The sequence below is a fragment of the Lepisosteus platostomus genome, chromosome 24 (assembly GCF_059453375.1).
Source record: "Lepisosteus platostomus isolate fLepPlt1 chromosome 24, fLepPlt1.hap1, whole genome shotgun sequence".
NCBI lineage: Eukaryota > Metazoa > Chordata > Actinopteri > Semionotiformes > Lepisosteidae > Lepisosteus > Lepisosteus platostomus.
The window spans coordinates 17,897,612-17,910,148 of NC_142634.1; the positions used below are offsets into that span (position 1 = coordinate 17,897,612).

Sequence of the window (12,537 nt, forward strand, 5' to 3'; positions counted from 1 at the left end):
TATTCCAATACCTGTGGCTTGGACGGTGTTTATATGTGCTGTATGACGCATTCAATTCCCCTCTTGTTTCACGTTCATTTAGGGGTGATTAGGAAGGGAAATTCTTGTACTTTGCCCTTTTATCAGACTTCTGTTTGTTGCTTGTGAGAAATGCACTGGGTATAGAGAGTTTTTGTTCTCAGCTGGTGATATTTAAATAAGGATTGGTTATTGTATAACAAGATTTAAAAATGACCAAATACACAAAGCTTCTTCTGGGTATATTGAATCTTTAATTACGTTGACTGATTTGCCTGCTTTATAAATGCCATCCTGTTTAGCTTGGACCTTCCTCTAATGTCATTCGCTCACGTGGCAGAGCTCAATAAAAAGAATTCCAAAGTTCAGAAGACTGAGTGTGCAATGTTCAGAAAGAACACAAACAATACACAAAACAATTTTTTTCAGAATGAAAAGTGAAACGCAAACTAGATGACAAAAGTGTAATCGACGTGTAACTGAATTTAAACTTGAGAGCGGGAGTCACTTCTTGACCCGAAGGTTTGTGGGAGAATGTGACACAAGCTAGCCGGCCATGTTGTTAAATCGGATTCCCTGGCGTCTTTCACGAAACAGCTGGAAGAGATTCTCAGATCAATTAGCTGCTAGCTGCCAGATGAGCAGAAGAGCTCCTCTGGTTTCTGACTCTTCCTGCGTCCTCAGTCGAGGAAGCTGGCTGTTGGGAAATGCCCTGCAGGCTGGTGTCCACACTGGCGGTAAACCCAGGAAAAAGGAAGTGATCATGTTTAATTGTCTTTCCCTTCATGTCTCCTCCTCACAAGCAAACTTGTTTTGTTTCTCTTGGCTAAGAAATGTGTTAAATTATAAACCTGGCAAACAGGACTGGTGTCTCCTGTATGCAATGGTTCAAAGTTTTAATTCCCCCAACACAACCAGTGTGACTTGCCCGGTCCCTTGAACCCAATATATACCTTCCTGGGCCAATGAATAGTAGTGTTTTAAGATATGATGCAGTGAAGAAGAGAAAATGTCTGATCTGTGCAGCAGTGACCATATTCAGATCAGCCAATTTAGTATTATTAAATTCAACTTTCTTTGTAATTTTACTTACACAGGTGCATAGTATAGTGAAAAGTGTTTCTCATTAGTCACTCAGGTGCAGTATATAAATAGAACAGAAGACAAGACAATAGACAGTAACACAATAACAGTGTAATCAAAACTGTGCAAATACGCAAACAGAGAAAAGAATACAACAGTACAAAAACAGTGCAAAAGTAATTCGGAGAACAGTGCAAAAATAATATGGTGATGAATAAATATTACAACTAGTACAATTTCAGCTTACATTCAGCTGTCGTGTATGTAGTGGTGTGGGAGTACAGGAAGAAGTGAGGAGTGATCATAGTATGATGGGAGGGAGTGGGGGCGTCGCCAGCTTCACGGCTCTGGGGATGAAGCTATTTTGGAGTCTAGTTGTGTGCGACTGGAGCGTCTGGAACCTTCTGCCAGACTTTAGGGGGACAAACAAGTTATGACTGGGGTGAGTGGGGTCAGACATAATTTTGGTGACTCCTGGTGTTGTAGATTTCCTGGATGGATGGAAAGACTATTATGGAAGGTAGTAAGATTTTATCTAAACCAGTAAAGCAAATTAGAACTCGGACCGTAGTGGAAGGACATTTAAAAAAAAATAATTGCTTGTGTTCATAGCCAAGGCACCTGAGTTCATTCATAATTAGCAGGTCTCCTGGGACAGATAAACCATGCATTATAGGGCATCAGCTGGGTCCTGCATAATCCTGGATGTTGACCTGACCCATTCATATTATGAACGACTGCCCTCATTAAAGTAAAACCCCATGATTTCTTAATGGTAACTAGTCATCAAGAACTGTTAGGCCTGTTAACTCCAAGCTTGGCAGGTATGTTTTTAGTTATAATGCACTAATAATACAGCAAAATGGAGAAAGGGGTTAATGCACAAACTGAAATGGCCACCTGACTGATATTTTGTTCTCTTGTGTACACATTTCCCATACTTCACACTGTTCCTGAACAAAAACTGCTTGGCTATTTAATTCCAACTTGGTGGTAAATTAGCATCACGTAGTAGTGGATAGTGGTGACTGTGTGCCCACTCTAGGTCATCGTGTTCTTGGTGAAACACTGCTTACAAGGCAGTGTTTGTTAAAACCAAGATGACCATCAAACTGCCATTTTGCTGTCGATGTTAGCCACCGTAGGCTATGTAACTATAACTAACAACGGCTGCTGTTCAGAAAATTTCTGCCAAACTGCTTTACTTGTGCAAACAGCAGTATGTCCAGATTTCAGCACCCAGAAACCTGACCAGGTCTACTGCAAGTGAACACATTTCTCCTATCCTGCTAGTCTCTGGTTGACAGGGCCTTCTCTAGCTGAGCCCCAAAGCCTGGAGTTCTGTCGCCTTGGATACCAGAGAACTACCTACCCTGAGCAACCTTTTTTTTTAGCCTACTTTGGCCCTACATAAAATGTGTCATCACTGTAGTAAAGGAGGTGGCAAACAGTCCAAAGTAAAGAAGTGGATTTTGTTGTAATGGTGTAGATTGTCACCTCCCTGGATGACATTTTCAAAAGCAAATATATAAAGTTTTGCCTGCTGTCTGAATAGTCATCACTCCTGCAGCTTAACCCCCACAGTGGAATATTCTGACACCATGCAGCACCGCTGTCTGATATGCAAGTTTCTGACCAAAGTGCTGCAAACAAACACATCTGTCCCCAGGTTGGTCTTTTCTGACCCACTTCAGGCTAGACCACCGTAGCGTTTTGCCAGAAGTACTTTTTGTTCTTATTTGATTTTTTTTTGTGTGTAGCTGGAATGTGAGGAATTAATCTCCTTCAGCGTTCTCAGCCCTGTAGTCGTGAGCTCCAGGCTGCCTGCACTCTCTGCCCTTTTATAGTCAAAGACGCCAATCTCCGGCCCCTGCTCAGGAAGTGCTTGTTTTCTTAACAAGGCTCCGTCATGGTGACTCCGGCAGAAAGCTCCCACCCTGGACCACCCTGACAAACCTCCTGCCTGTTCCTTCCTCCCCCTGCATCACTGTGGACATACTTGGCTTCTCCATCGTAATGCTGCTCTTAAAGCCCCGCTTCAGTGCAACAGATCTAAAATCGGACATTTAAGAGATGTGGTGTGTTACACAGGTGGAAAAGGACCTTTTAAATGTGCTTCCTCTGTGTGCTCTATACACAAATAGGGTATTTGTCTCTGTAGTTGACGGGCCGGCCTGCTTGCCTATTGAAGCTGATATCAGGGGCTTTGCTGATATTCAGATTACTATTCTGATTTCCTTTAATCACAATTTTAAGATGAAAGGTTCCTCAAAACCTTTGGAAAGAACAAAACCCAAAAACTGAGCCGGAGCAAATACGTTCATTTTTCTAATCTTGGCTTCCTGTGTCACCCACATCCTAGCGCAGGCCGCTATAGAAGGGCTCTTCTGACGGCAGGGTTTCTGGGTTCGAACGTCCTCCAGGCTGGACCTGCCCGGTTCTGGAGTGGGAGACCTCTCGGGAGCGCAGCTGTGGTGGTAGCCGCTGATAGTGTATCGGTAGATGCCACTCTTTCCGCTGACCAGAATTCCCAGCCAATGTCAGTGGGACTCTGTGTTGTAGGAAATAGTGTCTTTTGGATAAGACATTAACCAGGATGCTGACTCTTTGGTAGTTAAAGACACCATACCACTGTTTGCAAGAGCAGGGCTGTCTGCCCCAGTGCCCGGCATCAATGCCACGTTGGCCTTGAGCGGTCTGACCTCCCTACATTTCCTCCTTAATTCAGTTGATATTTTTTTTGCATCAGCTGAAAAATGCTTTTTTCGGTTGGTGTATAATGGATTCAGGACATCACCACAAGTGTTTGAGAAGCATCTCCTCTTCTATATGTGAAGCACATAGACAGATTCTTTGGGATGAAAAGTGCTGTATAAGTGCCGGTCGTTCAATTATGTAATGAATTTTAAACCATGGGTGTAGAAGAGCTGAAAGAAAACTATAGAACTTGTTTATTCTGTTTTTTTTTAATAAGCAAGTATATTTTGTAACTGAAAAGGAGCAAGTAAACGTTTATTCCATGCTAAAAAGAGAAGAAACGTTTTGGCCGTGGAATAAACCTCAACTTGTTCCTTTGTAGCCTCTGCATGCTGACGCAGCTCCCTACTGGAAATATTTTGAAACTGCCTGGGTTAACTGGGAATTTTCCATCTTTCAGTTAAGTTGGTAACAGAATTCACTTGCTCATCCTCCCTAATACTGTTAAATTGGCAGAGTCTTGAAGGTGCTTCAACATTCAGTTAACTGTGAGCCTCTGCTGCTTTTTAGTCTGCATGGAGTGATTTCACACTTCCTCAGCGAGTGAGGAGATGAATGATCTTGAAGGAGCTCATTGTAGCAATGCCTTTCCACACCCATCCAAGCCATTAGGGAACTGAGGGGCTCTGTTAAACTTGTCCTGTCCAGCTGTAAACCATTCTGACCCAGCAGTCTGGCGCACAGCTTGTTGCTGAATTATTTTCCTTTTACTCTCCCTTGTGTAACTTTTGAGAAAACTCAACTCATCTTATTTAACTGGTGACTCATCCCCTTGACCCTACAGTCTATACAACAGTAAAATAGTTCCATACAGTGAATACATTCTGAGTGGGTTAAATAACAGATGATAAGTTCCTAAAAACCTTTTTTGAAAAATTATTATAAAGTGGGCCACATTGTCCCATGCTTGCCAGAGAAGAAAGTCAGAAGTCTTCGGTGTTTCTTTTTGGCGAATAAAATAAAAACTTTATCAGCAAGCATGAAGGACAGTCTTGTATGAGGTCTAAAACCTAGAACAGGTTTTGAAACCCGCAGTGGTCACGATAAAGTGGTGAATGGTTTTATTGCACTTTCCTCATAATCTTGTGGATGCCAGTTTCTGTACTTGAGGAACAGAACAGTGACGTAGAGGAACAGTCAGTTGCTGGGCTTGAGTCATGACCCACGAAGTGGACACCTCTGGTGCTCGGTATCGTATTGGGGAACCGGCTCGGAGGTTTCGCTTGTCGCAGGCTCCAGCCTGGAGTCGAGCCCTTGGAGGGGCTGTGGGGCTGAATGGGCAAGCACTCCGCCCTCCAGCCCTGCTGCCCTGGACTTGGGGTGGAGCAGGACGTAGCCCTGCCTCATTTCTGTGGGACATACAATCGGCAAAATCCATGTTTTAGAATTAATTTCCGGAAGATAACGTGAACGATTGATGAAAGACTGCATTCGATACAGAGCAGTGGTTAGGGTTCCGGGTTTGAATCCCTGTTGTGGGCACTTGTAGTTCACTGCTTGAGCAAGATACTGTGGCTGAATAGCTCCAGTCCTCTCCGCGGTATAACTGGGAGCTGGCAGTGCTGGGGTTAGCCTTCTGATGGACAGCTGTCCCATCCAGTGAGGAGCCATGAGCTCTTGAACTCTGCTTCACTCCAGAACGCGGGCTGATGAGCCACTTGGCCTCAATAGAGGTGACCATTCCCAGCGCTTAAAAAATGAGAAGCAGTGTAATAATAATAATAATAATTGCTTACACTTATATAGCGCTTTTCTGGACACTCCACTCAAAGCGCTTTACAGGTAATGGGGATCCCCTCCACCACCACCAATGTGCAGCATCCACCTGGATGATGCGACGGCAGCCATAGTGCGCCAGAACGCTCCCCACACACCAGCTCTCAGTGGGGAGGAGCGCAGAGTGATGAAGTCAATTTATAGATGGGGATTATTAGGAGGCCATGATTAGTAAGGGCCAATTGGAAATTTGGCCAGGACACCGGGGTTACACCCCTACTCTTTTCGAGAAGCGCCCTGGGATTTTTAATGACCACTGAGAGTCAGGACCTCGGTTTTACGTCTCATCCGAAGGATGGCGCCTGTTTACAGTATAGTGTCCCCGTCACTATACTGGGGCATTAGGACCCACATGGACCGCAGGGTGAGCGCCCCCCGCTGGCCCCACTAACACCTCTTCCAGCAGCAACCTTAGTTTTTCCCAGGAGGTCTCCCATCCAGGTACTGACCAGGCTCACACCTGCTTAGCTTCAGTGGGTTGCCAGTTGTGAGTTGCAGGGTGATATGGCTGCTGGCATACAGGAGCAAACCTGTACAGGAGCAAACCTGAGATTTGCATGCACAAACCCGTTTCCGTTAAATGTGGAACCTTTATGTTGTAAGGTCAACCCCAGCACACTTCTCCAGCACAGGTCTAGTGTGGCTTTTCCTGTAAAGAGACTGAGAGCTTCCCTGTCTTCAGTACCATGAACAGCCGTCTGGTCACCTCACAGAAATATGGGGGAGGTTCTGCTGTCACGTATTGCAGCTACCAGTTGCCGGATTATAAACGTGCCTTAGTGAGCGAATCAAAGTTATCAAAGCCTTAAACGAAGTACAGAAAAAGGCTATCTCTGGATAAGATGATAATCAAATCATATTTCCGAATGAGAGCAGGATATTGACGTACATGTGCTATAGAGGCAAATAGTGAGGTTTTTCAGAAACTCCCCAAGAAAACGGAGCCCTGCTTTCAGTGTTCCTCCAATGACTTGTCCCGACGCAGATCGACGCACCGTCTCTCATGTGGCTGCAGGCTGCCCTGACTGGCCCCTGCAGTGCAGCGCTAAATCGCACAGACTCCCATGGCCTGTAGCTGAAAGAGATCTGCTGTGTTACAGCACCGCACCTCCAGTCACAGGGAGAACGAAATAGTCCTCCTGGCCAGCAGCTTGCACATCTGTGAAAAATAAGAAAATCGAATATGTCTGCCACGTAATCGGTATTAGTCTGATTACAGTAGGAGGGGGATGAGAGGAAGGGTCAAGACCACGGTCACAGTAGACACCCCAGCGGTTCAGATTGTTTTGCGCAAAGGCTGCTCTACAGCTGTCATTGGAATATTGCAGGCAGTGGGAGAGGAGAAAAACGCTCTGCCACACGGTGTAGGCGTTTGTCACATGGAGTGTGTTTAGGGAGGAGAAGTTTCCTGTTTGGCTCTGGAGACGACCATGAATCTTTATCTGCTCTGACTGGTTTTCACGTTCACCTGCCATCTCATTTGTGATCGCCCTCTGTGCACCAGTATCCGTGTAAAAGGTTCACTTTTCTTGAGCCGCACAGCCGACTATCCTGTAGTGTTCCCGGTTCTGGGCGATTTTCCCTGCGGAAGGATCCCGCTCTCCCAGACTGCTCACCTCGTCCTGCCTGTTTCCTCAGCTGGAGGGCACTTCGGACCTGGAGGAGCGCAGGGTGATCCGCTCCGCCATCCGAGAGCTGCGGCGCCGCGAGATCGAGGAGATGGAGGCCAGCCTGGCCTCGAAGCGTTTCCGAGCAGAGAGAGACCCCGAGCAATCGGAGAACAAGGAGAACCGCCTCAGGTGAGCTTTGCGGCCAGTGCCCAGGTGTGTCTGGGACACATGGGTCTGTTGAGGGGGCTAGTGAGCGACTCTCTTAAAGCTCAGCCTGGCTGGGTCATCCTCCAGTGGGAGGGGAGTGATCACAGCCGGCAGTGGGAGGGTGCTGTCCTTTCACAGTCTGTGTCCATTGTCCACAGTGTGACCGTGTGGGACATGGCAGTTGGAGAACAGTTGAGTCAAATCTCAAATGGCAAATAAAGGATAAAAACGGCTTAGCAAATGAGCAAAGTGCAGTAAATGCGTTCTGTGTGTGGTAGGAAAGTTCATGGGGTTCAAGACTTGCAAGACAAACAAGCAGTGACCTGTATAGGAATAGGGCCACATTGAAGGGCAGTGTGAGGGTGTTAATCATCATAGCCTGCTCTCGCAGGACAGAGCTGTTTGCAGTGCAGTCACAAATGTAATTCCTGAGACATTTCCTTACTTTTGATATAGAAGGAATGTTTTATGTTTTTTAGCTGCTCATGCATGATACTTTTACAATCTGCTTATGAGCACACATTTTCTGTTAGATGCAATATTGTCTTAGTGAAGTAAAAATTAATTCGGTTAAATTTAATGTCTTGTATTCTGTTGGACTACACATGGGTATAGTCTGTCTCTTTCTGGCACGTCTGACTTTCATAGCTCAACAGCCTGGAAAAGTAATTTCTTCCGATGGCTGGGAACGAGTAGCCCTGCTGCGGAGGAACCTCCCCTGATAGTCTGTGTAACTGTAGCTGTAGCTGCACTGCTGTGGCTGGTCCAGGGTGGAGCTGAGCAGACCTTGAGCATTGCACCCACATGCTTGGCTCCAGCTTGGAGCGCAGCAGCTGGACCAGACGGTGTTCAGTAGTTGTGTAGAAGTGTTTTTTCTGAACTAACCTGTTTTGGCTTTGCTCACTAATCTAAAGCAGCACTGGTGCCAGGTTTAATAGATATGTATTTCAGGGAAAGGCACACAGTTTGTGACTAGAGACGTGTAGCTTCCTTTCCTTTGCAACGCGTGTTGTTGAAGTAGAATCTTGGAGATTCGTGTTTTCATGGGCGGCTGGGTTTCAGCTCCAGCATGAAATGCCTGAAACCCAAAATAATCGGACAAATGGCATGACATCCTGTAGGTGATGATATAGAGGCCCCACTAACCCTTGTGGGTTAAATTGTTTTTGGACAAAAAGTCGTATTTGCCTCTGTGGCGCAGGCTGGTACAGTGGCTGAGGCAGCTGGAAAAGGCTGAGCTCTGTGTTCCTGGCGCCTACAGTTCCTGCCTCAGGGGTGGCACACATTCCTGAGCACTGCCAAGAGGAGACTCCTGGGTGTCTGCTGGAAGAGGGGCTTCTGCAAGGAGTCTGCTTACACGTCCTCGTTCTCTCTGTGTGTCTGCAGAGTTTGTATCTGCAAGCCTCTCTATTGGCTCGTCCAAAACTATTACCGTTGTTTATCTGCTTTGAAGGAAGTGATGAACAAATTTGATTCTGACCCATTATTGTTTCAATCATTACACAGTAGAAACATGTGGATGACCTGTGTCGACAGTAAGAGTGGTGTTAGTACAAGCTTTTAAAACTCTGCGTTAGCTTTAAGTTAACACATTTGGAGCCGTGGTAGAGAAATAACACTAAACATTGAACTCTGCACAGATACTCTTGTAAGGAGTCCTGCGTACATTTGTTGATTTGAAGCTACATGGAGTTACAGAATTTAATATGAACATGAGAACACAAGAATGATTACAAATGACTGGATTTGGCCCGTCTAGCTTATTTAGTAGTTGGTAGCCAATTGATCTAAGGATCTCTCTTAATCGGTTTCTGAAAGAGCCCCGAGTGTCTTCACAACCCTTTGCGTGAAGAAGTGCCTCTTGCTCTCGGACTTCAATAAGCCTCCTCGTATTGTCCGCCTGTGTCCTCCGGCTGGTGTTTGGCAGGTCCACGGGGGTGACTGCCGGTCTGAGGGCTGTGAGTTCTCGCGCGGCCGTGTGCTCGATCTGGCCGGCTGCGTGGCAGGCCTCAGTGTGCCGCAGGAATGTCGGATATTCCCATCAATACTCCACGCGCTGGAACCCCAGAGAGTAATCCTGCCAAGTAGTACTTCACGTCACTATAAGTGCCTGTCTGAGGCTCAGATTTTCCATGCTTTTTGTGGAAAACTTTTTTTTTTTAAAAAAAACTATTTTTCTTCAAAGCTCTTTTTTTCCAGCCAAGAAAAGCCATCTGGCGGCTTGGGTTACTGCTGTCAGCTAGTCACATGCCCTGGTGCTTCAGTAGCCCAGAGAGGGGCCTTTCTGTGCACATCTGTGTCTCTCCAGCTCTGTGTAGTGTTGACTCTTCTCATCCCTTCACGTATTACATCAGCTTTAGATTGCAGAAAGGCTACAAGAAGCTCTTTTTACTTGGTTGTTTTAAAGGTTTTTGGTTCTCAAAACAACTGTAATGTTGTTTTAGAAGTCCCATGCAAATCAATGCCAGAGCTTTGTTGGAAATTCGGTTCTGTCTGATCTCGCTGTGAAGGCTCGCTCACTTACAACACAAGGACCAGGGTGTTGACAGTGAAAGCCAGCTCTGGATTTCATCTCTACCTTAAGTTTTGGTTTTGAAATTTGTTGAAACCGGGTGGGGGGTCTCAGTCCGTGGTTTAAGAGAGCCCCAGTGCTGTTATTCTTGTACTGTAGGTCTCCCTCACGTTCCCGATTAGGAACACTTGTTTAAGAAGTTGATCAGTCAAGCAAGTAATGTTTCAGGGAATGTAACACTGGTTCTTGTTGGCTAAATGACACTCCGGGTTTGGAACCAAAGGATCTCTAAATTGCTCAATTGAACACACCACCTGTCTGTTTGGTCCAGCTGATTTAAAGGCTGCCTATAGAACCTGGGGGTCTGGGGCTCTCGGGAACTAGAGCTGGTTGATTTAAAGCAATAGGCCTGTCACAGCCTGGCTGTGCTTTACAGAGGCAATGAAAGTGGTTGGATTGTGGGCTGGAGGCCTGTAAATAACGGGTTTCAGTCAAGTTGATCACCGCAGCCTGATCTTCACCTTGCACATGCACAACGGTGGAGCTCCCGTGTTGGGCTGCCAGGGACTGTGGACAGCCAGGTGATGTCGTGGATCATTGCTCCTTGTTCTCTTGCACTTGAATGCGTCCACACAGTCCCAGGGTTGCTTGGCTTGCTCTACAGCTCTTAGCTAGGCACCAGAAGCCACAGTCTAAGAAGTTGAATAATCTGGATTACAATTTGTGACTCACTTGGTTCTGGTCTGCAAGTGTTTAGATGACCAGTAATAACTGTCCTTTACGACATATTTCCCGCACAGCGCTCCCTGTTCATGTGCACCTGGTGTCCTGAGTGCAAGACCCTGCGATTCAGAAAAACGTGAAGTTTTCAAACTGATCTGAAAAGTCAGTCTAATTCCACACCCCTGGTGCTGAGAGCACGTCTTGTCTTGTAGCACTCTGAACCCAGTCCTGTCTTCCTGTCTCTCTGTGCAAGGTCTCAGCAGGTGCTGTGTGATCAGAGCCATCACCTGGAGCTGCTGTCCAGCAAGCTGCAGGCCATCCAGGACATCGACGAGCTGACCACCCTGGTGAGCAACGATGGTCTCGTCTCGCCCCCCGTTAACACAGCTGCACAGTGCTCCTCAGATCTTCAAACTAATAACTTACTGAAAGGATGTGAAAGAAAGGGACTCGTTTGGTAAAGACGTTATGCTGAAGGAAGGCTTTGTACTGTGCACTTGTCTCCCTTAAAGATATCTCCATTAGATATCCTTAAAGTATGTTATCTTTATCTTCATTTAAGTATTTGATAATAGCACCTTCTATTTTATATGTGTGAAGAGTAGGTTTTCTTACTGTATTGTTAAGTAGCCGTTATCCAAGCAGTTTAATCAAGTGATGTTATTAAGGTGAACATAGTTAACCATCTGTCTTGGCGCAGCTGCATGGAGCCAGTGAGTACGAGGAGAGGAAGCTAATCAGAGCTGCCATCCGCAAACTGAGAGTGCAGGAACTAGAAGGTAAGTCCTTCAGTCGGTTTCTAACTGTTCCTCACTGAGCCCACCGAGCCCACTCAATCCGTGGAGCTCTGGACTGTGGGCACTTGGGTCGCACAGCTGAGCCTGGCTCCCCAGAGCCCCAGCCCAGCAGGCTCGTAGGAAAAACCTTCAGCCCACAAGAACCAGTGGCCCCATAACTGAAGCATCACTAGTTTAATTGATTTAGTTGCTTAAACAAGTGTAGCTTACTGTTAAATAACAGGCAACCTGTAAGACTACAAAGACTAACTGGACCTTTGGCTCCTCAAGACTAGGGCTTGGGCCTAAAACTGTATCCAGGCCATCCTAGACATCGTTTAAACAGTCATTTGCTTTTGACTCCTTTAAACTGCAGATAATCTCAGGGACTGTGGCTACACTCTGTCTTCCAATCAGTAAAATACACCCAGAAAGGGGAAGACAGTGTCATTCTTTCAGTTTTGTTCAGTTTTGCTCACTCTTTCCCTCTGTGTTACAGGTGCGGTGCAGCAGGCCCAGAGGGGAGGCCACAGGTTCGAATCAGACTCCTCCCTGCAGAGTAGAGATGTGGAACCTCCTGCCAACCATAGGACAGCTGTGAGTCTGGGGTGAAAGGATTCCACAGTCTTTGCACTTTTATTACATCTTGATATGTATATCTTCTGGGGGCTCTTCTTGTGCCATGCAGCATCCCTGAGGCCAAGAACTGTGAGGGGGGAGGAGAGTTCTTTATGGCACCCCCCTGTGGTGAAAAGCAGCCGCTGTGCTCTGTTCTCCACTTGATCACGTTCTGGTCATAGAGCTGCTCTCCCGGACGGTGCTGGATTCTGGCTGTGCGTGTGTTCAGTGGCGTTGTGGGTGTTGAGAATTGAGAGGGTTCAGAGCCAGCAGTTCAGTGGCTCAGCTGGTAAAGTCACTTACTTGAGCTCTGCGGTCATGTCCAGAGTCCCAGCGCACCTGGGCCACGCCAGGAACACGCCTCTCCTCCAGTCAGAGCTGTGTCTCCGGTAGAGGGCTGGGGCGTTAACGCATTACAGACCTGTGGATTGTTGCTCAGACATGGGGAAAAAAAATC

The 12,537-nt window shown here is 46.5% G+C and overlaps 1 protein-coding gene across 5 annotated transcripts in view; it reads left to right on the plus strand.

Moving 5' to 3' along the window:
* The window catches only part of smtnb (smoothelin b), an 82,739-nt gene that overhangs the window by 15,206 nt on the left and 54,996 nt on the right, over positions 1-12,537 (plus strand). For all 5 annotated transcript variants that reach the window (XM_088618248.1, XM_088618249.1, XM_088618251.1 and 2 more), the window contains exons 2-5: positions 7,273-7,433; positions 10,940-11,033; positions 11,387-11,465; positions 11,962-12,059. In XM_088618248.1, the coding sequence (XP_088474374.1) occupies positions 7,273-7,433; positions 10,940-11,033; positions 11,387-11,465; positions 11,962-12,059 (432 nt within the window). The remainder of the gene's footprint in view (positions 1-7,272; positions 7,434-10,939; positions 11,034-11,386; positions 11,466-11,961; positions 12,060-12,537) is intronic.